The sequence below is a fragment of the Pocillopora damicornis genome, chromosome 1 (genome assembly GCF_964200805.1).
Source record: "Pocillopora damicornis chromosome 1, jaPocDami1.2, whole genome shotgun sequence".
NCBI lineage: Eukaryota > Metazoa > Cnidaria > Anthozoa > Scleractinia > Pocilloporidae > Pocillopora > Pocillopora damicornis.
The window spans coordinates 4,099,185-4,121,859 of NC_142670.1; the positions used below are offsets into that span (position 1 = coordinate 4,099,185).

At 38.7% G+C, this 22,675-nt stretch overlaps 4 protein-coding genes and 2 pseudogenes across 6 annotated transcripts in view; 4 read left to right on the top strand and 2 right to left on the bottom strand.

The window, feature by feature from the left end:
* Positions 1–22,675, top strand: part of LOC149051380 (adhesion G protein-coupled receptor E3-like) — a 494,984-nt gene that overhangs the window by 390,758 nt on the left and 81,551 nt on the right. Inside the window, exon 6 of the mRNA XM_089184045.1 lies at positions 19,771–21,187. The gene's annotated coding sequence lies outside the window, so the exon portion shown is untranslated. The remainder of the gene's footprint in view (positions 1–19,770; positions 21,188–22,675) is intronic.
* The window catches only part of LOC149051401 (replication factor C subunit 1-like), a 165,723-nt gene that overhangs the window by 91,302 nt on the left and 51,746 nt on the right, over positions 1–22,675 (bottom strand). The gene's annotated exons all lie outside the window — the stretch shown is intronic.
* The window catches only part of LOC149051406 (uncharacterized), a 130,610-nt pseudogene continuing 108,376 nt past the window's right edge, over positions 442–22,675 (bottom strand). Inside the window, exons 11-12 of the transcript XR_016189042.1 lie at positions 2,651–2,798; positions 442–1,565 (exon numbers count right to left, since the gene is read on the bottom strand). The product of XR_016189042.1 is annotated as an uncharacterized LOC149051406 (transcript). The remainder of the gene's footprint in view (positions 1,566–2,650; positions 2,799–22,675) is intronic.
* Positions 9,573–14,810, top strand: LOC149051407 (uncharacterized). The gene is made up of 4 exons (XM_089185934.1): positions 9,573–9,710; positions 13,136–13,190; positions 13,427–13,512; positions 14,424–14,810. The coding sequence occupies exons 1-4, from the start codon at positions 9,676–9,678 to the stop codon at positions 14,680–14,682; spliced, it is 435 nt and encodes a 144-aa protein (XP_089042060.1). The 5' UTR covers positions 9,573–9,675; the 3' UTR covers positions 14,683–14,810.
* On the top strand, positions 10,718–11,885 carry LOC149051408 (uncharacterized). Its single transcript, XM_089184669.1, has one exon. It carries the CDS (start codon positions 10,718–10,720, stop codon positions 11,729–11,731), a length of 1,014 nt encoding a protein of 337 aa, XP_089040795.1. The 3' UTR covers positions 11,732–11,885.
* Positions 15,297–19,287, top strand: LOC149051409 (uncharacterized; annotated as a pseudogene). The gene is made up of 2 exons (XR_016180466.1): positions 15,297–15,522; positions 16,241–19,287. The product of XR_016180466.1 is annotated as an uncharacterized LOC149051409 (transcript).

Consider the following 22,675-nt stretch of genomic DNA (forward strand, 5'->3'; position numbering starts at 1 on the left):
AGAGAAAATCTATGCAGACGAAAGAAGCCTAAGTCCAGCAATTTCTCAAGGAAATTCTTATCATAACCTTCTGATACCGTATCTCTGAGATTCTAGAGAATCCGTCTTGTGGTGCTACCCTTGAAACCACGTACCCATTTACACTCCCAACCCAAAGGGGATAAACGGAACCTCCCCCATGGCTCTTTTCTGAAAATGATTATAATATATGCTATCGTCAGTAGACATGTTCTGCTGAAACATTTACGTCGACGCAGTTTCTTAAATCTGGGGTGAAGTCAAAATATCAGGGCTTACAGACTGAACATAACAGGAATGCCCAGTGATCTGCGACAACACTCATCAATATTTCCTACACTTGAGAAACCACACCGACCTAAGGTACCTCCCATGATGAGGACGCTTTCTATAAACAGAATAAAGCACCATCTTCCAAAGCCAAAGGTAATTTCTTTTTTCTTGCCTCTTCAACGATATATGACAAAATTTCATGTCGCTTTACATGCTAAAGAAGCGCGTCGCGCGACATCCTAAGGAACAGCTGCAGTTATAGAATCTGAAAATATCGAAGTTTATATCTCATTTGATAACTTTATCCAAGGAAATGGCAAAAGGCTGAGTGAATGAGACATTGGTGCGCTCACTTCTTCAAACGACAAGATGTGACAAAACATCCTATCTGTCACATAACGTGCTAAAGAAATGCGTCGCGTGACATCCTAAGTAATGGCTACCAACGATCAATATTAGCAGTTACAGAGTCAGAAAATATCGAAGTTTATCTCTCATTCAATAAACCTATTGAAAGAAATGGACAAATATTATCAAGCGAACAAGACATAGGCGAGCTCACTACTTCAAACGACAAGAAATGGTTTATGCAGGTTGATGCAGAAATTTTCTTCCCTTTGTTATTCCAATGCTCACTGCCTTAACTGAAAAATAAAAGAATCTAAGTTTAGGGAGGAAGGTGAGTTGCCATGAAACATTTCCTGGCACATGGAACGATACATTGCACAACAGGATTGTTTTTTTTATCATGTTTCCTAAAAAGAATGTTATCATGGTAAACGTGTCCACTTGATTGTACTGCCTCTCAATTTGTCGGAGCAAAAGATAAATTCGTAACCCAACTGAAAGGAAAATAACACTTAAGTATCAGTGCTCATACATAAGCTATAATTATGAATTAAGGTAACTTTGTATTGAATAGAAGGTATATACAGAATATTTATTTGCTTCAGCTTCTAAATATCCTTGAAAACCAGGTTGACGTCGTCACCAATGAGTACAAATGGTGCCTAGTAAATCACCTTCTTGAACTTTTCAATTTCTCTCTTACACTTCACTGAGGCAAACCCAGAAGTAAACGCATGGTTCATTAATAACTATGAAAACTGTGCTCAATGGAACACAACTCAGAGAAACGCACGCTGTGTGTTGAAGAATCTCCAGGCTGATAATTTGTGGCCATGAGATCTCTCAGAGCTTGAGCACGTCCTTCCTCTCCTTTCTCTTTGTTCGAATGAATAACGTGGAATTCTCGAAAATTGGGAAATTTCAGTCTGTTGGAACACAAATAGTAGTGAATTTTTTGGTTTGCCCAATCGAAAAAATATCCAAAACAAATATTCTCACAAATTGTCTGATTGATATTGTATTGATATTGTGAGAAATCCTGTCTTGGTCACTCATGTGAGATAAAGGGTTAGAGGTAAAGTCAGCACAAGAGCCACAGGTCTAACCTTGCCTACGCTTATGTTAATTTCAGTAGCATCAGGTGACTGGGAGAATTACTTACTCCCCTCTAGACAAGGTTCCCCTCTAACATATCCGATTACAACCCTAATCTAAACTATAAAAAAATTCTCGAACGTGATTGGTTATCACCAGCCCGATTTGAGCACTAATAGGACAGTGTACGTGTCATGTTTGTAATTGGACAGTGTAATAGGACAGTTAAAGGGACAGTTAACACGTCACGCCTTTGTTAGTGGACAGAACGCGTCATGTGCGCGCGCTGTTGTCTCTCATTTAATTGTTGTTTTACAATTGGTAAAAGGACTTCGTGTAGTCCAATTCTGTCTGATTAATAAAAGTTAATACGACCGAGTGGAGTCTAATTCGGTCTATAATCATACGAATGATTAACAAAATTGGACGAGCGCGAAGCGGGAGTCCGATTTGTTAATCCCCAGCATGATTACAGACAATTTGACGACACGAAGTCCTGTTACCAATTAATCAAAACTATGAGAAAGAAGCTATGAGCTATGAGCTATGAGCTTTCTCAAAATTTGAGAAAGAAACTAGACATCGGTTATACGTTTTAATAAAAATATCAGCAGTTAACTCGGCGAAATGCGAGACAAGAGCGCGCGCTCATGACCACTTACATTGGCATGACGTGTTAACTGTCCCTTTAGTGTCCTATTACACTGTCCAATTACAAGCATGACGCATACACTGTCCCATTAGTACTCAAATCGGGCTGGTGATAACCAATCACGTTCGAGAATTTTGTTATAGTTTTGATTAAGAGTAGATTAACTCGTGATTAACAAATCGGACTCCCGCTTCGCGGTCGTCAGTTTTTTTAGATCACTCGTGAGGGAAAAGCATCATGAGAATCGAATACACTTGTACTCACATTTTAAAAGCTGGTGTCTTTCTATTTTTTTCCCAGTCTCTCAGCCAGTTCTTCAGCTTTCTCATGTTGCTCTTATCACCCAGCTGACCAATAATTTGCTTCACTGCAAAAGGCCGATATTTGTCTACCCATAACACTCTTGGTTCTCCTGCACAAAAACAAAATGACCTTTATTGTCAAAATCCTATGTAGATGAACCCTTTAATCCCTGAGACTGACTAACATCTAATTTCTCCTTTCAATATCAGCCCTGAATCAAACATTAAGGTCATGAGAATACAGCAAATGATCATCAACTGAAGAACCTCTTGATTGTTCAACAAATTCTCCTTGCCAGCACATTAGGAAATGCATAGAGAACAGTATGGAGAATATGCATACTGATGTTAGGGTGTAAAGGATTAAACAAAAACTATACTGTCTTGTAACTCAGTTTAAGTGACACAAACAAGTCTACAGGTGGAAGAACAGATACATGAACCAACAGATGAACTCAAAGGTGGAATTTAGGGTAAAACTGAGGTGTGTTTGAATGGACAGAGGGAAAGAGCAGAGTGAGTGACAGATAGAAAGACAGTAATTGGATGAATGTACACACACAGAGCAGACAGACAGACAGACAGACAGACAGACAAACTGAGTGATACTGTAAATTTGCCAGCAAAAAGAGTTTCTAACGCTGACATTGCAAGCTGTAGCCCTTCGTCAGAGCAGATGGCTAGTGCTTGAAACATTAGCTTTAGAAACTATTTACGAAGGCCAATCTAAATTCTCAACACAGTTGATAAAACCACATTATCTTGTTAATCTCCCCAATGATGCAGCACCACAGTTTATTCAAAAACTTACCCCCTTTAGACAGACAGACAGACAGACTGCTAGACAAATGACAGGATGGAAAAATGGACAAACCCATAGATGGAAGAAAGGAAATGAAGATGAACAAAATATATTATAGTCTATGGCTCCTATGAAATCTCATTGTCATCATCAATGAATTGTGTTTATTTATGCAAATTTGTGGCAAGTTTCCCTAGTATTTTCTCAGTAAGCCACACCCCAGATTTGTTATGAAAATTTAGGGAAAAAGGTGCAACTTATGTGTTGGTGTTCAAGTGCTTTTTCATTTTTTTCCTGTTTTGAGCTGTGCATTACAATGTACAGTACCTTAGAAAGTTTACTCTCTCCATGATCCCATCCCATGAAATAACTTGTTTTCTTGCTCACTGATTGGGTAACTTTTCCACCATATCTTTTTATCAAATCAGCAGCTTCATCTCTCTCAATACTTTCCAAGACTCCTGTAATAACAAAATAATGTCAGTCCATCCAAACAGTTTTTTGCTCCCTAAAAAATAAATTACCATGTGCATGCATGATTCAAGATGAGCAGACAAATAATTAATTCTTCCTTTGAAGGCCTCTTAACACTGTCCAAACTGAAAAGTTACAAATGGCAAAAAAGTAGAAAACTCTGTAGCTACACTATAAACATTTGGGATCAATATAAGCATGTGTGCACCTACCCCTCCCCTAACCCAAAAAACCATCAACTGATAGCAAGTAAGGGTTAATGTTGGCTTAGGGGAGGGGTAGGTAGGCAGTTTCTCAGATACTGACATTGAACCAACATTTGAACAACAACTGAGAGTAAAAGGATAAAATACATTTTTTTGTTTAACCCTTTAACTCCCATGAGTGATCAAGACAGAACTTCTCCTTACAATATCAATACAATATCATGCAGAAACATGATGAGAATAAATAATCAAGCAGGGGATTATTAGTTGATCCAAGACCAAATTCTCCAAACTAACATTACAAGAATTGTATGACAGACAGTAAGGAGAATTACTATTGAGATCTCAGAAGTAAAAGGGTTAATCAAAGCATTTTTTCAATAAACTGTATCTGCAGATTTTCCAAATGAGCCTTAATTCTAATAATCTTCATTTTCCTTTGTCTTGCATCTCTCATTAAAATTTGAAAGGATGGAAAACAAACCATAAAGAGCTTTGAGAGATAATAATAATTTAACTACCAGAAGAAATTAACATGTAACTTCTCCCAAGAATACCCATACATTATCCAGCCAATAGGTAATGAGAATACTAAAACTCATCAGGTACATGTGGCTGTGTTATTAAATATCTTAGACGCCAAAGGACTTATCCTTTTAAGGGGGTCCATAGTGTCGTTTTTGCCAAAACTATTCCTCAATTGGTCACAACCCATTAATTTTGTGACATGGTATGTGTTCACTGTAGTTCATCCTGACACAACTATAACAGATTGGCAGAGCATCTACCTACAAGTTATGCTTGATTAAGCCCAAAAATTAACACATGATGCATGAATTTTACAGAAAGGTAAGGTATGGTGAGGTTTAAAGTTTTCCCTGTTCAATGCATGATGCATGAAGTACTGTCAAAAATACTCAGGATGCCTGATTTTTTTCTGTAAAAAAAAAATTGTGGGCAAAACAAGAATAGTAAGTTATTCACCTGTTTTCTCTTTTGGCAAATGTTTTCCTGGATTCCCTTTCAACTGAAGTAGAACCAAAGAAATCAAATACAGAAGTTGCTTTTTTCTCTTTAGGTTTGACTGGACTGAAGCAAGAATAACAATCCGTTTACTATCCGTTTAAATCCTTTTAAACGGTTCATGAAAGCGTTTAAATGGTTTGCTCATCCGTTGAAAAAAATTTGCATCCGTTTAACGCTTTAGCTAAAACGTTTAAGCGGTTTGCTTATCCGTTGAAAAAAATTTGCATCCGGTTAACGCTTTTGGTAAAACGTTAAAGCGGTTTGCTCATCCGTTGAAAAAAAATTGCATCCGTTTAAAAAAATTTGCATCCGTTTGACGCTGTAACAAAAACGTTTAAACGGTTTCTTAATCCGTTGTAAACAAATTGTTTCCGTTTAACGTTCCAGGAAAACTTTCAACTGTTTGTTTATCATTCTGTTACGGGTTGTTCGAAGTATCAATCTTACGTTCGCTCGATACCCGCCGGTTCTTGAAATGCAGAATGACCGTACCTTATTTTGGCTTTATCTTTTTCGTGATCATAGAAAGCGAGTAATCGTCGCATCCTTGGACAACGAGTTAAGTTAAAATATCCGTTCGTACAAACGTAGAGCATCGACAGCCAATGAAGCCATTCACTTGACCATGATCTTGCCATCGATCTTGTGTAAACAGTGCGCCTCAGATCTTGTTTACAGATTGGTAAAATCGATATAACCCTATCTTGGTTCCCGTGCCATGGTTTGGCTAAATTGGCTACTCTCTATCTGTTTATATCATCTTTATTCATCTTTCCTGGTTTTACTGACAATTATTTCAACGGCCGCGCTTAGTGCGTGACACCGATTCGACCTTTTATTTACTAAAGAACTTATACATTGCGTGATTTGACCCTGAAGCGTCTCGGCTTCAGACAAGGTCGCGGCATTGCGTCTGCAGACTTGTTTCGTGAAACACATGAAGTTTATTTTCAATAATAACAAGAATAAACAAAGGAGGAGATTATGAGTTTCTCGCAATAGCCGTTTAGGGTACTTGACAGCGAAGCTATTCTCAGTAAATTGCGCTTATTTCTTTAATGTCACACGAAAACGGTAATAGTTTACCCAGAAATAAAATGCGCTAGTGTATCCTAGTTATAGTTTTTCAAATTATTTTGCTCAATGTTTTCGCTTCAAGATAATTATCCATTGTCGCTCGGAAAGTTTTTCCGCAGAAGATCTTACCGGCTCAACCACAACCGTTTACATAAATTTTTAGCTCTTCGATTGTCGATTCTGGTCAACCGTACGTTTCTCGGTTTACGCTATCCGTTTTTGGACTTTGGTCAACCGTTTAACGTTTCGAGCCAACCGTTTTAAATTTTGGTCAACCGTTTAACAGTGTTAGCTATCCGTTTTTGGACTTTGGTAAACCGTTTAACGTTTCGTGCTATCCGTTTTTATTTTTGGTCAACCGTTTGAGGGCCTAAGCTATCCGTTTTTGGACTTTGGTCAACCGTTTACATTTTTTACCATCCGTTTAAGCGGTTATGGAAACCGTTTAAACGCTTGAACTAGCCGTTTAGTATCCGTTTAAAACCGTTTTTCTAGACCGTTTAACGGAAAAGCGTTAGTGTCCGTTTTCCCATGGAGGGTCACAAATCATGAAATAGGCATTAGTATTGCATACAGCAACTGCTCTGCAGAGTTAGTAAGCTGCAGTTTGAACAAATTTGTAGGGAATGTTAATGTCCAAGATATTTCAAACTTAAGTGAAATTTAGGTGGCAGTGTATCACAACACACTGTTTAATCTTCAAACTCTCAGACGTAATTAACATGTAACTTCTCCCTAGAATATCCATACAATTTCCAACAAAAGAGTAATGAAAAAGTTGTTATCTTGATCTAACAACAAATTCCTATAACAAATGTGACTGTGAAAGGCAAAACAGACACTAATGTTTATCAGTTTGAACAGGTAAACCATTCGTTACTTGTTCATCATCCATTCAAACACCTAAAAAAATCTGTTCAAACTGTTCAACAAACTGTTGAACAGTTTGCATACAAGTTCAAAATACATTAACATCCGTTCAAAGTATTGTGACATCCGTTCGAATGGTGTCGACATCTGTTCAAACGGTTTTTGCATCTGTTCGCCAACTAGAAGTGTGCGTTCGGAGAACTGCAGCATCCCTTTGAATGGTTTTGGCATCCATTCAAATGGTTTTAGCATCCGTTCGACAACTAGAAGTGTCCATTCGGAGAACTGCGGCATCCATTCAAACAGTTTGATGTCTGTTCTGTTCATCCATTCGAAAGGAGAAAATTGAACTCATCATTTCTCTACAGATATTCAGTATAGCGGTCGAAACGTTACAATCCACATCTCTGTGACTAAATTGGTAAACCAATCGCACAACCAATCATACAGATTAATAACATTTTCATCTGTTCGAATGGCTTGCCAGTCCATTCGACATTATCTGTTTTACTCATCCGTTTGAATGGCTACACAAACCATTTAAGCAATTTATTCATCAGTATGATTAGTGAACCAATCGCACAACCAGTCGTACAAATTAATAATATTTTCATCCGTTCAAATAGCCTGCCAGTCTGTTCAACATTATCTGTTTTACTCATCTGTTCAAATGGCTGACCAAACCATTCAAATAATTTATTCACCCATTCAAATAGTTAGGCAAAATGCTTAAGGACCGTTTGCTAACTGTTTGTCATCCGTGTGTTTTCGCTGTTCAAACAGTTTTCCGTCAGAGTCTGTTCTGCCTTTCAGGCTCACAAATGTACATGGGAATGTGTAGCAACAAGAGGAGAGAATTAGCAAACAGATCTTAGGAGTTAAAGGATGAATACAAAATAGCCTCATTTTACAATCCTGTTTAGGATAAAAATGAAAAAAGGCAAAACACTGTAACTTATCAGCCTCACTCAGGTACCCTGACATACTCTGACAGGCTATTGAAAATTATACTAACAAAGTTAATTAACACACAGTACCACACCATTTCTCACATTCCAATCCAGAAAGATACCTTGGGTTAGATATATGTAGATGAATGAAACTCTTGGTTAAAACATGTTGTAAAATTATCTACCATGTGCTAAATAAAAGATTCAAGACAAAGGAAATTTTACCATGTATGACAACAAGTACCAACTTTGGCAAAATAAGGTGTTCCCCCGCCCTCCTCCCCGAGAAGATAGATGGGAATGTGAATTGCAGAGTACATAGATACACATGAATGAATGAATGAAAAACTTTATTCATGTGTCAAATCGATCTAGCCGAGGGTAAGAAACCCTCTACTAATAGGGGACACCTAAACTCAATACAGTATTTTAAAATTCAACTAATTTAACTTTTTACAATAGATAAAATTTAAATACGTCATTAACATTAAGAACTAAAAGTTTAAAACTACCTTATTTAATACTCATTATTACATCAAATAAACACATAGAGCGTTCCTGAGCCAGATAATTGTTCATGTGCTACATAGAACACAGTTCTCACAATCGTATTATAATTTAGACGAAAGGTTAGTTAAACAGATCTGTTTTTTAAAAGATTGTAGAGAAGGTGAGGTTTTTATGTTAGTTGAAAGTCGTTTTGCACAGCAAAGGGCCAATATATCTTAGGGAATGTTTTCCATAGGTAACAGTATTAAATCTAGGAATGTGGAAATCTGCGCCTCTGAGGTTGTAAGTGGAACTTTTCAATGAAAACAATTTTTGACAGTCGGTGGGCACAGATTATGCCTCACTTTAAACATTAAACAAGCTATGTCCTGTAGCCTTCTTTCATGAAAAGATTTTAAATTAGCCTTCTTAAGTAATAGCTCATATGTAGATTTACTATCTCTGAAGACTGCACGCAAACCCCTCTCCTGAGTGCATGATGACCGATTCAGTCAGACAGGGGCTGTGATATAGCAGATCTTTTCTCCGTCATCTCTGAAGTCGAATTCCCTGATAACATAAATATCTTTCTCTCTCAAATGCTACATTATCCATTACTTACCTTGCTTTTCGTTCGGCTCTTTCCTACATCTTGCTTCGATAATGACTTTGCAGTAGAATCTTTGCCGCGCTTATTTTCTACTTTCGAAACGCCTTACTTCGCTGTCTTTCCAAGCAGGGCTGAAGAACGATCGAATATCCTGTAGAAATATATGTAATTATAATTAAAACACTGGTTAAAAGACTGCCGCTGAGAACCAAAACGACTAACAAACAATTTTAGTCTAGTGATGTGTTCACATTACACTACGACATTTCGCGCTATCTTTGATAATGTCCTGTACTTCAGTCAGCGGTCACCAACCTAGCTAGCTTCCAGACTCCTGCTATTTCTCTTCCGCTAATTTTCCGAGAAAAACAATAGGTCATAAGATAACCATTATCTAATTCGAATTCGCGGAACCAAATGGAAGGAACTGTCAGACGAGGGAGGTTGAACCACGTGCAGTTACCCCAATAGATTGCTTTGAAAATGGCAAATAGATCCGCGGAGAACACTTCTCAAGGGTACGTACTCTGTTGTGGATGTCGATATTTCCATTAATGAATGCGCCCTAGATTCGCGCACGCTCGTTTAGTGATTTGGTTATTTCGTTTCGCTCTTGTCTCCTCGAGGTGTATTGTTTGTTTATTGAAAAATACTCAAAATTCACAGAAATTTGCGAAAAATTATTTGAAGTTTTATACGCTGTCATTCAAAAACAATTTCATTTAATATAAAATGACTCTATAGAGAAAAAAAACTACGTATAAAGGTTTTACCGATTGGACTTGAATGGATTAAATGTGGTCGTGTTACGATTAGTGCGTATTTTCCCAAACTTGAAATTACACTCGTTTCTAAATTGTATCTGCTTAAGTAGTAGCAGATGATGGAGTTTATGCGCAGAATTGAATACAACTAAGTCAAAGAATTAACGCTTGTAACACTGTTCTTTGCGCCTGTCTTTCAAAGGTCTGATGCCATACAATGCATTTGGTCTCTATTGTAAAACTGGAATCGACCATATCTCCGGAATTTTTTAGGGCTCAGTGTAAATTGCCAAACCAAACCAAACGAACTGAAAATATGAAAATCTCCGTGGTGTTCTTGGCTGAATCTTCACTACGTTCGCGAATATATAAATCCTCTTCTGTATTTAAAAGAAGGACTGTACCATTGAAAAAACCAGGAAAGATTTATTACTCGACGTTTCGGGGTCATCGTGACTCCATTATCAAGAGACTAGTTTAAAAACATGCAAATAAGGAAAGGTACAAGAATAGCATAAATTAGAATGAACGGCTTAAACAAACACCTTGGCGCGGATGGAATCCGTTTGCACGTTCAGTGTTGGCTTACGCATGCGAATATACAACATTTCATTAACAAGGCAATCAAATTTGCCGTTACATTTCGCGATGACGTTGAATTGCTCGATCAAGCGGACCTAATCGACCTCCTCCGAGCAGCTACGAAAAACCAGCTTTTCCAGTTTGACGGTGCTTTATATGAGCAGACAGATGGAGTCGCTATGGATTCTCCCCTTGGACCGTTGCTGGCTAACGTCTTCATGTGCTCGATTGAGGAAAACCTCGAACAACACGGTCAACTTCCGCGCTATTACCGGAGGTACGTCGATGACACCCTGACCATAATGCCTGATAGGGTGACCGCTGGCCAGTTTCTAGACACCCTTAACTCTACCCATCCCTCCCTCCGGTTTACCATGGAAGTCGAACGGGAAGGATCCCTTCCCTTTCTAGGAACTGAACTGCTTAACCGTGCACCAAAGATTGAGAGCAAGGTCTACATCAAAAGAACCAACACGGGTCTCCTTCTGCATTTCCAGAGTCATGTTGACATTAAGTACAAGCGCAGCCTAGTTAACACCATGGTGGATCGCGCTTATCGATTATCTTCTAACTGGTCTTTCTTCTCCGAGGAATGCGACCGCCTTAGAAGGGTTTTTCATAACTTGAAATACCCAAAGCCACTGGTTGAAACTACAATCAAGCGGTTCGTTGAGAGAAGGATTTCATCTGCAGAGCCCTGTCCATCACCAGACGTACCATCGGAGATTGTGAGATTAGTGTTACCCTTCAAGGACCAATCGTCAGCTAATCATGTTAAACAACAACTGAACAGTCTAAGCTCGAAGTTAAGCGTGACTGTCCAACCAGTGTTCGTTAGCCCTAAGCTCGATCAACAGCTTAAGCAACACGAAATTAAGCCCCCTATTGTTAACCAACAATGTATCGTTTATGAATTTAAATGTAACCTGTGTGATGCAGGGTATGTGGGCTATACTCGTGGTCACTTACACGATCGCGTAGAAGGGCACACAAGGAAATCATCTTCTATCTACAAACACTACCACCTCCAGCACAATAGTGAAATGCCTGAACGCTTGATCGAGCAATTCAACGTCATCGCGAAATGTAACGGCAAATTTGATTGCCTTGTTAATGAAATGTTGTATATTCGCATGCGTAAGCCAACACTGAACGTGCAAACGGATTCCATCCGCGCCAAGGTGTTTGTTTAAGCCGTTCATTCTAATTTATGCTATTCTTGTACCTTTCCTTATTTGCATGTTTTTAAACTAGTCTCTTGATAATGGAGTCACGATGACCCCGAAACGTCGAGTAATAAATCTTTCCTGGTTTTTTCTATGCCTTTGCTTTAGCAAATCCCTGCTTATCAAGTGACTGTACCATTCAGCCATAAAATGCAAATGTATAATTCACGTTAAAATTCCGTGAGGCTGCAGCTGTCCAATTTACAAGTTGTCAAGTATCGATGTTCGTAGTCGATAAATAATTCGATTGCGTGACATGACACCTTCCCTGAAAAATATCGCGTGACTAAAGTTGGTTTGCAGCATGTTTCTAATCGAAAAATAATAATTAAAAAAGTTTTCGTTGAGGTTTCAGTAACAGTAATGGTCGTTCTGTTATCATTTGAATGATCTGTAGACTGAACTGACCGATTCATCCTTAAGGGGGGCATTGGGATTTTCTATATTTTTTTTGAGATCGGGTTTTGTGCTAAAATAAAAGAATTTCGGTTTTTCGGATTAGGTATTCATTGCGGTTTGCAAAATTTTCCGTTCTTTAGCATTTGGTTTTCGGTTTTCGTCAAAAATACCTGTCTAATGGGTTACGGATTTGGTTTCCGATGAAGTTTTTGGATTGTCCTACTTGGATTCCGTTTTCTCTTCGATCCAAGCGGCCATTATGCGCCTCTGCGGCTCCACTGATCTCGAATAGCCGCGAAACCTCTGTATGCTCCACTTGTCAACACCGTAGCGGATCGATTAGAGTTTTGAGAACTGGGATGTGAACATTTATCGGTTTTGACTGTTTTGCATGCGGTTTCCGGTTCTGGTGGAATTTTTTTTTGCGGTTTTGCGGTTGTGGATTATTTTTTTCGACGGCTTTTCCTAATAGACCCTCTCATACTTCCGTACAGTGGAGTTCTACACGGATTTTTGCTTTGCAAATTGAAAATCTTTCTTTCTAAATTTACAGATCTTTCCTTTTGTTATGTTCCGTGTCTTAAATTACAGTAGGCCTTATTTAGTTATTTCCTCTGAAATTGTATGAGGAATTCTTTTAAGTTTATATTTTAAATTTTCTTTTTTATTTTTCTGGAAATAAATGCTGTTGTCTTTCTCACTTCAAACTTGAATATGGGACTGAAAGTGAGGGGAATGTGGGCTGAAGGCTGAGGTGTCCATGTTAGACAGCTTGATCCTGCCTTTGTCTGCATTATCATGTATTAACTTTTTAATTTTCCATTCCAGCATGAATTTTTAATGTTCTGTAACACCTTTTTTCTTCTTGAATACTAATAATATGACAAATTTATTTTAATCCAAAGATGTCTTTGTAATTTTGTTTTTTGAGACATGCTGATGGATTTTCAATCTCAAAAATTATCGATTTAGGTGCCCCATAGTTATCAAGGAGAGTCTGTTTGATCTTGGCTGTCTTCCTCCAGCTGTAAGTGAAATACTGAAGTAACTTTCATCAAATAATGACAACAAAATTGTTTACATGTAGCAATGATTTGGTTTAGCGCCCTCCTTCCAATAAGCACCCCCTCTGGAATAGGTGCCCCTCTCCCCCTTGTTTTAAGTCAGAAAGTTTGAAAGGTGTTACTGTTTTGTTAAAACTTCATCTGTAATTTCATGCTTGCATGATTGATAATAATTATTACATGTATTATTATTTTTTAGCTCATCATTATTTTTATACTGGCCTTTGTCAAGCAAAGAGTCAAATCTGGACTTCAAAACTGCAATGGATTTCCTGGTTTGCTGATGTGAGTACAGAATTGATTAATCAAGCAAAAAGGTCAAGGCTTACATTGAAGGTCAGCAACATAAAGTCTGATCATTGTGTACTTTTAAGTAATTGTGCCTAAATCTAAGTGACACCCAGCTACATGTATTTTTTTCAAAAAAGTTGCTACTTGTAATACAAGGCAAGGGGATGTGCTGCTGGTTTGGGTGGCATTTTCATGACTCACTTAGCTATAATGGGGTTACATTTTCAGTAGAGTTACAAGAGTGGAGACTAACACATTTTCATGATTTGGAAAATTTTCCTACATCAAAGTAAGGATTTACAAACAGAAAGGTTCAAATTAGATTGAAATGTACCAGAATGTTAATGCACTAAAGATGAAAAATAAAGTGTTCTAATTTCAGGTAAACAAATGTGTTGCTTCATTTTAGGATCATGACCTACTTAAAAAACTTGATTTTAGCTAGATAGATGCATCTATAAACAGAAATTGACTAAGTTGGGATTGCAAAAATTACATTTCTGGTAAAGTGACTAACTTAGCAGATGGGCTGTATAGTTGGCCACAGAATAGACTTGATGGGGCAGGTATTCCAAGAGGCCAGCAGCAAATGGGTAGATCAGGGATCACAAAAATAACACTTCCCGTAAAGTGACTCACTTAGCAGATGAGGTTTATAATTGGCCACAGGGTAGAATACAATGGGGCAGGTTTTCTGAGAGGCTAGCAGTACATACGCAGCAAAAATTGACCCAAAAACTCCCCCACCCCTGATCTATCAGGAAATTGTGTCATTTCAGTTAGAATATAAACACAGTGCAATAATATGAGGCATTCCCTTATTGAATGGATTTAATGGAAGTGTATTTTTAAGTGAGCTATTTGGGTGCCACTGTTTTACTAATGTTTGTGTGGTTTCCTTTCAGACCATTTGATTTTTTAAGTGATTTTGGCAACAGATTCACTTTTGCTGTTATGTTTGGAGCCACTTCCAGCACATGCCTGAATATGTTTTTACAACCAAACAATGGGATTTTTCGGATGCCTGACCCAGCTGGATGGGTGCAGGGTAAGTGGTCATACCATGGCAACCTGACTTTGAACAAATTGAGTGTTTGTTTGTTTTACTTTGTTTTTTCTCTCACTGTTAAAATCATTTTAAAGACTATAGTAGCTCTAGGTTAACTCAGTTGCCGTGGGCCAGTATTAGTTTGTGAAAAAATTTTAATATAGTTATATAGAATTTAACATACAGTTTAAATGACTAAGAGGAAATACATGCATTGTCAGGGTTTTCAGGCATTTGGTTTGTGTCTTAGCCAGCTGTTAGCATTTGTGCAGCATTTGTTGCATTCTCCAGAGTTTTCAGCGTACTCCTTTGGATGTTAAGGCCCTGGGGCCGTCCTCATCCAGTGGTATACCTTATCAATGCATGTGTTGTTCCACCATGTGCCTGTGTTGTTTTTGCTGTTCTATAGCATGGGATTCTTGTCCTTGAGGATAGCAGTTCTTGGTGTTTCCCCTCCTCAACCCTAATTGTAGGGTTTCTTATGCAGGATCTATTTCAGAAAGCTGCCAGTTTAGCATTGGATAGGCCAGTTGGTGTTCTAGCACCTTGGGGTGCGACTGTAGTTGCAGCTCCTGGGCCCCTTGGGCACCTAGCCTCCATTTGTGATGAGGGTGTGAACTTGATATTAAGTTATTTATTTGGAATATTTAGACAGGCTGGCTCAGTTTGGCTTTTAAAAGCAGGTTTAAATGTGGGCCTCTATAAATGATAACAAGGCCACTCTATAAATGATAACAAGGCCAGATGACCACACTGGGAGCCACATTCGTTACTCTTTGTTGAAGTCTGTAAGTTCTTTTACTCTTTAACTCTCAAGATCTGATTATTAATTGATTCTCCCCTCTAGATGCTGCACAATTGCATATTCATCAGTTATGAGAACTTTTCTGTTAGATCAAGAAAACGTCTTCTACCTGAGAAGTTTGGGTATTCTCATCACCTGTTTGCAGGATAATGTAAGGATATTATAGGGAGAAGTTACCTGTTAATCATTTCTGGGAGTTAAAGGGTTAATGTTCCCTGCTTATAACCATTTGCAGATGTTGTATCAAAGGCAGCACATTTTTCTAAGTTATTTAAAGACCCTGAGTGTTGTTGTGGTCTGGTGCTTGAACCCTCAACTACCAACAGCCTTAACACCTTCACTATATAAAAAGAAATGACAAGGACACATCCAAACTGATCGCTAGATACTTTAATCTCCCTAATCATTCTGGGCGGCATATGGCACTTTGTGGCCTTTCCCTACATCTAGGTTGTTTGAAGGGTCGCAAAAAACTTCAGAACAAAAATTATCTCTCAGATAGGCACTCTTAAACCCCACAGTATCAACAAATGCTTTTCATTTAACTAATTTATTCTTGTTTTCTCATCACCATATTCCCACCAATAGCATAGCTCCATTTTCTGCCTATAAATACACACACAACCCACAGTTCCTCCAACTGCTCTGATGAAGGGCTATTGCACACAAAACGTCAGCTTTTAAACTCTATAAAGTGGCTTATTTCCATTATCAACTCAACTCAGTCAATAATACTAAATTACCCTGTTATACTCTCCCACTGACGTAGCACCACAGTTTCTATACAAACTTACCCCCTTTACCTGCACAGCAGTCCAACACTCAACATGAGCTAGCAGAAAAAAAATTGATTCCTCTGTTTTAATTAGTTTTTCAGAATATTGTCGCTGTTCTTGTGTACAAGATCCTGTTCTACCCAATTTTTGCCTGTCTGACAACTGACAACAGACTGGTTGGGTCCTTGCTGGGTTTTCTTTATGTTCCAATCAGGTGAGCTAGCTATTACTTTGTTTACGAATACCAATTTAATCAGACAGTGAGTTTGTTTTTTAATTATCAAATACAGTTCTCAGAACTCTACAATTGCCAATACTTAATTCAAATATTACTCTAATGAGGAATACTACTCTTGGCTTTGAAATAAGTGACGTTTGTGTTAATTTTGGACCATGTTTTGTACACATGTCCTGGTAAATAGGGAACACAGCATGGCTTTCATGTGATACAATAAACTAATTTGGTTCTCTCTGCTTAATTAACCCTATCAGCCCCAAAGGTAGTCAGCATGTAAGTTCTCCCTCCAGTAATATTGCTGAATCATTCATTAAGAAGATAAGAATAACAAAAAGATTGCCAACTCAAGACGCTCTGATTACAATATGGATTCTCCTCATCAGTACCAATGGAAATTTGTCGTGAAGAGTCTAGAGAATATGGATATTGATCTTAACCCTTTAACTCCCATAAGTGACCAAGAGAGAATTTCTCGTAATAGTGTAGTTTGATCGTCCGGGTGAGTGTAGTCCTGAGAGGGACTGTTGTCGGTAGTAGTGACTGACGTTTCGACAACCTGAGCGGAAGTCATCTTCAGAATCAAGTGAATAGCTGTTGTCTGTCGAATGTTCTTAGTCCGGTTTGTATAAACTGATTGGTCGGTTTGCCGCGATGTTATTGGCTGTAAGACTCAAGTGGCGTAGGTCGGTCGTGATTGGTCAGTCTCGATCCGTTAGTAAAGTTAGGTCGTTCTGTTTGGTTCGTTTGTAATGTTAATGTCATGTTTGTATGGTGCCGGTAGTGGTCGACACCTGTTAAGGGGAGTCAGTTCCAAATTAGTAAACCAGCTTTCCAGAGTCAGTCGTTGAAAGTAGTTGGTGTTGTAGGTTAGGCATTGCGCAGAGTCCTAGTCAACAGTGTGGTTCGAAAGTCGGTGTTGTTCAGCAATGTGATTGTTGACATCGCCTTTCCTCATCGCTCGTTTGTGTTCAGTTAGTCTGGTTTTGAGGTTTCTGCCAGTCTCACTGATGTAGGAGGCGTGCCAGTCGGAGCAGTTAATCTTTTAAATTGGTCCCTGTCTCTTCCTCGGTTCGTCTTGGTCTTTGACGTTAGTCAGTAACTGACGTAGTGTTGTAATGGGTTTGTGAGCGACGCGGATATTGAATGGTTGTAGGATGCGCGAGATGTTCTCAGATATGCCCTTTATGGGCGGTATAGTTGCTGTAGTCGTAGGAGTTGTGTTGTCGTTAGCTTCGGTAGTAGTAGTTAAGGTCGGTGAGTGTTTCGTCGGACGGAGTATTCGTTATAGTTCTTGGAAAAAACACGGTCAAGGTACTTGTTCTCGTCAGATAATATCAAAATATCTGCGGTACGTAGTTTAGCAGATATTTGTTTTTTGCACGTTCTGTATTTGGTATTCTTAGTGCGCTATACAATCAGGTGTTTCAGTTACGCAGTACGCGTTAATTGCGTGTCGTATATATAGCTGCATGTTGTCAGTTCGTGATCTTCCTTCAGGTCTGCTAACGCTACGCGCTACTCCACTGTTCTTTAGCATGAGCGACTCTGAGGAAGCTAGGGCACGTTCTAGTCGGAACGATGGAGTTTTAGATCCTTCTGTTGGTGCTGCTATACAGTCTGCCGTTTCTGAATCGATGGATTCTTTGACCGATAACCTCACTAAGGTAACATATTGAATCTTGGCTTAGTGATTTCGCGAAGCGATTTTCCGAGGAGAACAGCTCTTCCGTTGAACAAGCAGTCAATAGAGCTCGGCGCGAACAATATACCTGCAAAAGGGAAGGAAACCAGCAGCAGTTGGATCATTCCCTCCAGGTGGTGGATAAAATAGACGAAGGATCCGACGCTCTCAAGTAGAAATTGTAGAAGAAAGTTAAAGTTGCTCTGGAGTCAGGTACTGAATTAGTTTCCAAGCGTGTTAAAGCCATTAAGCCAGCTGACAAGAGCGAATTTGGATGGGCGACCGTTAACGAATATTTGTCCGACGAACTCACCTCTGACTCCGACGACGAGAAGAGAATTTACAGGGCTGAGAGGAGAGCCGGGAGAAAAATCAATAAAGAGAAGCGTCGACTTGTCCGTCACGGACGGTTCTGACGAGAAAGGAAGTGGTTCCTCTAAACAAGCTGGTCGCGTCGCGAAGGTAGTCAACAGATCTCTCTTTATTGATAACAATGTTTTTAACGTCTCGAATATTCCAGTTGAATATCAAGTAGCTTCTACTTAATTTTGTTATCTTATTGAAGACATTCAAAGTCGACAAGAAGCCTGGAAAACTGTGCCGGGTTAGTGACTCTATCTCATCGAGCTAAGTATCCAAATTTCCTTTTTGTCCATGTTATTACATAAGCACTATGTAGTTGTTGTAGTCTTTAAGTTTATTATGCTTCACTTTCTTTGCTTTACATGTTACACCAACACGCTGCGGTTGAAACAACCACCTTCTTTTTCTATTCGTTCACATTCTCGTAACAGCCCATCAGCGAAAATTACAAATTGACCGCAAAAAACGAACTTCCGAAATTTTATCGCACGTGGGCTTTTTTACTTTAATTTTTCATGGTGCTGTTGTTTTAGGTTAGACTTATACTTAATTGCATAAATATTTGTTTAAGCTATATCAAAAGTAAATATCCAAAGAAATGTAGCATTTTTGAGACCTGTATGTTTACTTGTGATTGTCTTTTAATTGAAAAGAACTTTGTAAACACGCCAACCGTAAATTAAATTAATGTTAATAGTATTGTAATACATGTATCGTAATGTAGTGTATGCATAATTAGTGTAAGTATAAGTATCAGTAGTGTAAGTAGCAAGTACAATGTAAGTGTAATTAATACTGTAAGTAGTGTAAGTGATCGTCTTGTAAATAAAATTGTTTAAAAAAAGAAAAAAAAAAAAAGTGGTTCCTCTTCTGTACTCCGCGCGGCTTCTTCGTCGAGATCCTCGTCTAAGGATTTGGCTTCTCGTTCGGAAGCTAGACCAGCTCGTCCTTTGGGGCCTTGTTTTCAGATAAGTAGCCTACTCTTTCTCGTTATACTGGCTTTGTTTTTACCTCGTCGATTATGGCATTACACTTGGGCCATAATCAAATATTCTCCATGAATTGCCGTTTTGCTGTATGTCGTTCTATAGACAAGGTTAGTGCAGAATATCAAAATACCTGCGGTACGTAGTTTAGCAGATATTTGTTTTCTGCACGTTCTGTATTTGGCAGTCTTATTGTGTTAGACAATTAGGTGTTTCACTTGCGTGTCGCATATAGAGCTGTTGTCAGTTAGTAATCTTCCTTCGGGTCTGCTAAAGCTACACGCTACTCCACTGTTCTTTTATTTTTATGCTGTGAATTTTATTTTCATGCAATTGTGTGTTCCCCTTTTTTCAGTGTGGAGGTTTTGGTCATTTGAGCTTGACATGCACCAAACCTGCGGACACTTCAAAGAGTAGCGCTCGTCGTGATTGACTAGAGGGCGGTTTGTTGACCACTGATAATGCTGATGCCCAGCAAGTTGAGTGTGATTTTTTAGATTTATTGTCTTCCTGTAGCGACGAAGTCAGTGTTAAAGGCAGTAGCAATGGCGTCAAAGGTAGCTTGAAGTCCTTGCTTAACTTCTGGGTTGAAACATTAGATGCTTCAGATTTCGTGCTTGACATGATTAGGCGTGGTTACAGGTTACCTTTTGCCCAGTATCCCTCACAGTGCTTTCTAAAGAACAACAGATCTGCGCTTCAGCATCTAGAATTTGTTAAGCCTCTCGGCGGGGGACTAAGTCGTACCTGGCCCGCCCCAGATTTCCTATCCGTTTTTCACACCGGGTTTGCCCCCCCGGCACGGCTTTCTCTAGTTTACATTTTCAGTCTCTCTTTTTGTAGACGTTATTAGTATCTGCTTTAATAAAGTGGCTTTATGGCGTTACACTCAGGCCATAATCCAATATTCTCCATGAATTGCTGTTTTGCTGTATGTCGTTCTATAGACTAGGTTAATGCAGAAGCTGTCTGTCGTGTTGCATACTAGTTGCGCTCGTCGCGTGAGAGTCCTGATAGTTGTGGCTTTGTGTGATGTCGCGTTGTAGAATGACTCGTCCAGTAATCTGTCGGTATGTGTCGGTTTCCTATAGACTGCTGTCCGTTGTGAGTTGTCGTCAGGGCTTACCTCGGGTTGTCGAAACATCAGTCACCACTACCGACAGCAGACCTTCTCAGGACTACACTCACCCGGACGATCAAACTTCATTATTACATGTTACCTCCGGGTTCAACCCATTTACTGTGCAGAATTTCTCCTTACAATATCAACAAAATATAAAGCAGACAATTCAGATGAGAATAAAGTAAAATATCAATTAGGGGATTATGATTATAAGTTGATCCAATACCAAATTCTCCAAACTAACATCACGAGAGTTGTATGGCAGACAGTAACAAGAATTACTAATGAGATCTTAGGAGTTAAAGGGTTGAGGTGTTGTATTACAGTAAAAGTACTTTATCAAAGTGATAGATGAAAACTAATTGACCAAGAAAAAAAAACCAGCATAATTAATTTCTTAGATTCTTTTTCAAACTGGGAATAGAGTTTCAGTGTATGAAATACTTGAAGGTAAGGATATGAAGGAATCAAGTTAAATTGTACGTTTTTATTACTCAGCTTTTTTGTTTTTGTTTTGATATTTCTCAAGGCGATATTTAACAAATCAAACACAATTCTCCTTGGTCTGCAGCCCTATTGATTATAGAAATGATGCCAGCAATGTTCAAAACTAAAGTGAGTCCACAAGGGGCAGTCAAGTGGTTTCAAGGCAAGTAGTATTTCTTTAAGAGTATAAAAGGGGGGGGGTGGGTTTGCATAGAGTATAGACAAGGGACTGTAGAAAATTGACTGCCAATAGCAGCCAATGAGTGTGTGGGTGTGCGTGTGTGTTTCTTGTACGAGTCGGTGATAAATATGCTATTTACTGGCCGGGAAGTCCGAATTGGGTAAGATTGTGCCCAAGGTCCTGAGCACCGGTATTTTAGACAGTTTTTCCAAATACGGACCGACCTAGGCTGGTGAGTAACAGTTTTTTCGTACACTCAACGAAATGTTTTCCAAAAGAACCCTAATGAGTTAGTGCTGTAATTACGGCAAGATCCTCCGTGAACTGAACAAATTTTGAGCGAGTAAATGGTAGTGAAACAGACTGAGGTAATGCAAATTAAAGAGAGGCTTCACCGAAATATTTTTATTTGTGTATTGAAAAAAGTGATTTAAAAGGCTTCTATAAACAAATTTTGAAACAATTGTTTCACAAGTATCTGTCACAATCTGACACCTGTCAATTAGAGGGCGGGTAAGAAAAAAGAACAACAACAACAACAACGGCGCTGGTTTGGCAAATAAACTTACGTGAAAGTAATTGTAATTAAATTTAAAAGTATATTTTGAAGTTGTGGAAGTTTGCTCGTTTGTTTAGTGCAATCACGCGAGTAACTCTGGTCTTTCATCAAAAGGGGAATTTTAATGCAGCTTTTTATTGCTGAATTCCTACGTTTTCTGTTTTGAAATTACGGAAGCGACTGTCCGATTTGAACGGACTTACAACGACTTACCGAAAGCATATTTAAAGTATAGAAGACTTCGCTCAGTGGTTTTTACTGAACAACTTGTTTGAGAGATTCAGATATATGATAAATGAAATTTCCGCTAACAATTTCAATTATAAAGAAATACCTCACCTTTTAACTTTCTGAGCTTCTTCTACTGAAGGTTTAGGTTAGTCGCAAATGGTTTTTAGGCCGCGCGTCAACCCATTTAATGACGTACTTGCTACCAAAATTCATTTCAAAACCAAATTTTTGACTGGCAACCAAAGTGATTTGAGAGAGAGAAATTGAGGATCAATAAGTTGTTAATCGGCTTGATTTTCTGTCAAATAATTTGCTTAAAAATACTACCCAGCTGGCAAAACGAAATGTATTTACGAAAAATAGCGACAAAGTTAGGCATGTAGTGCGGGGCTTGCGCAAGCGATACCGTGCCAGTGGCCGGGCAGAGATAGGAAAATCCGGATCGCACTTATGGCCAGTAAGATTACAGGATTCGTTACTGCGCCCTCTGAGAAAGACAAAAGGTAAATACAGTTCTTTCGAGAAAGGCTGTCGGAAGAAAGCATGTCGGAAGTGCAAGGGATAACCCCGAAAGGTATTGCGGGTAGCTTTTATGTCATGGTTAGACTTGACCTCAGGATTTCAGGGAAAGTTAAGAAAATGTTAATTTAAGGACGAGGCATCATGGGTTTGATTAACCT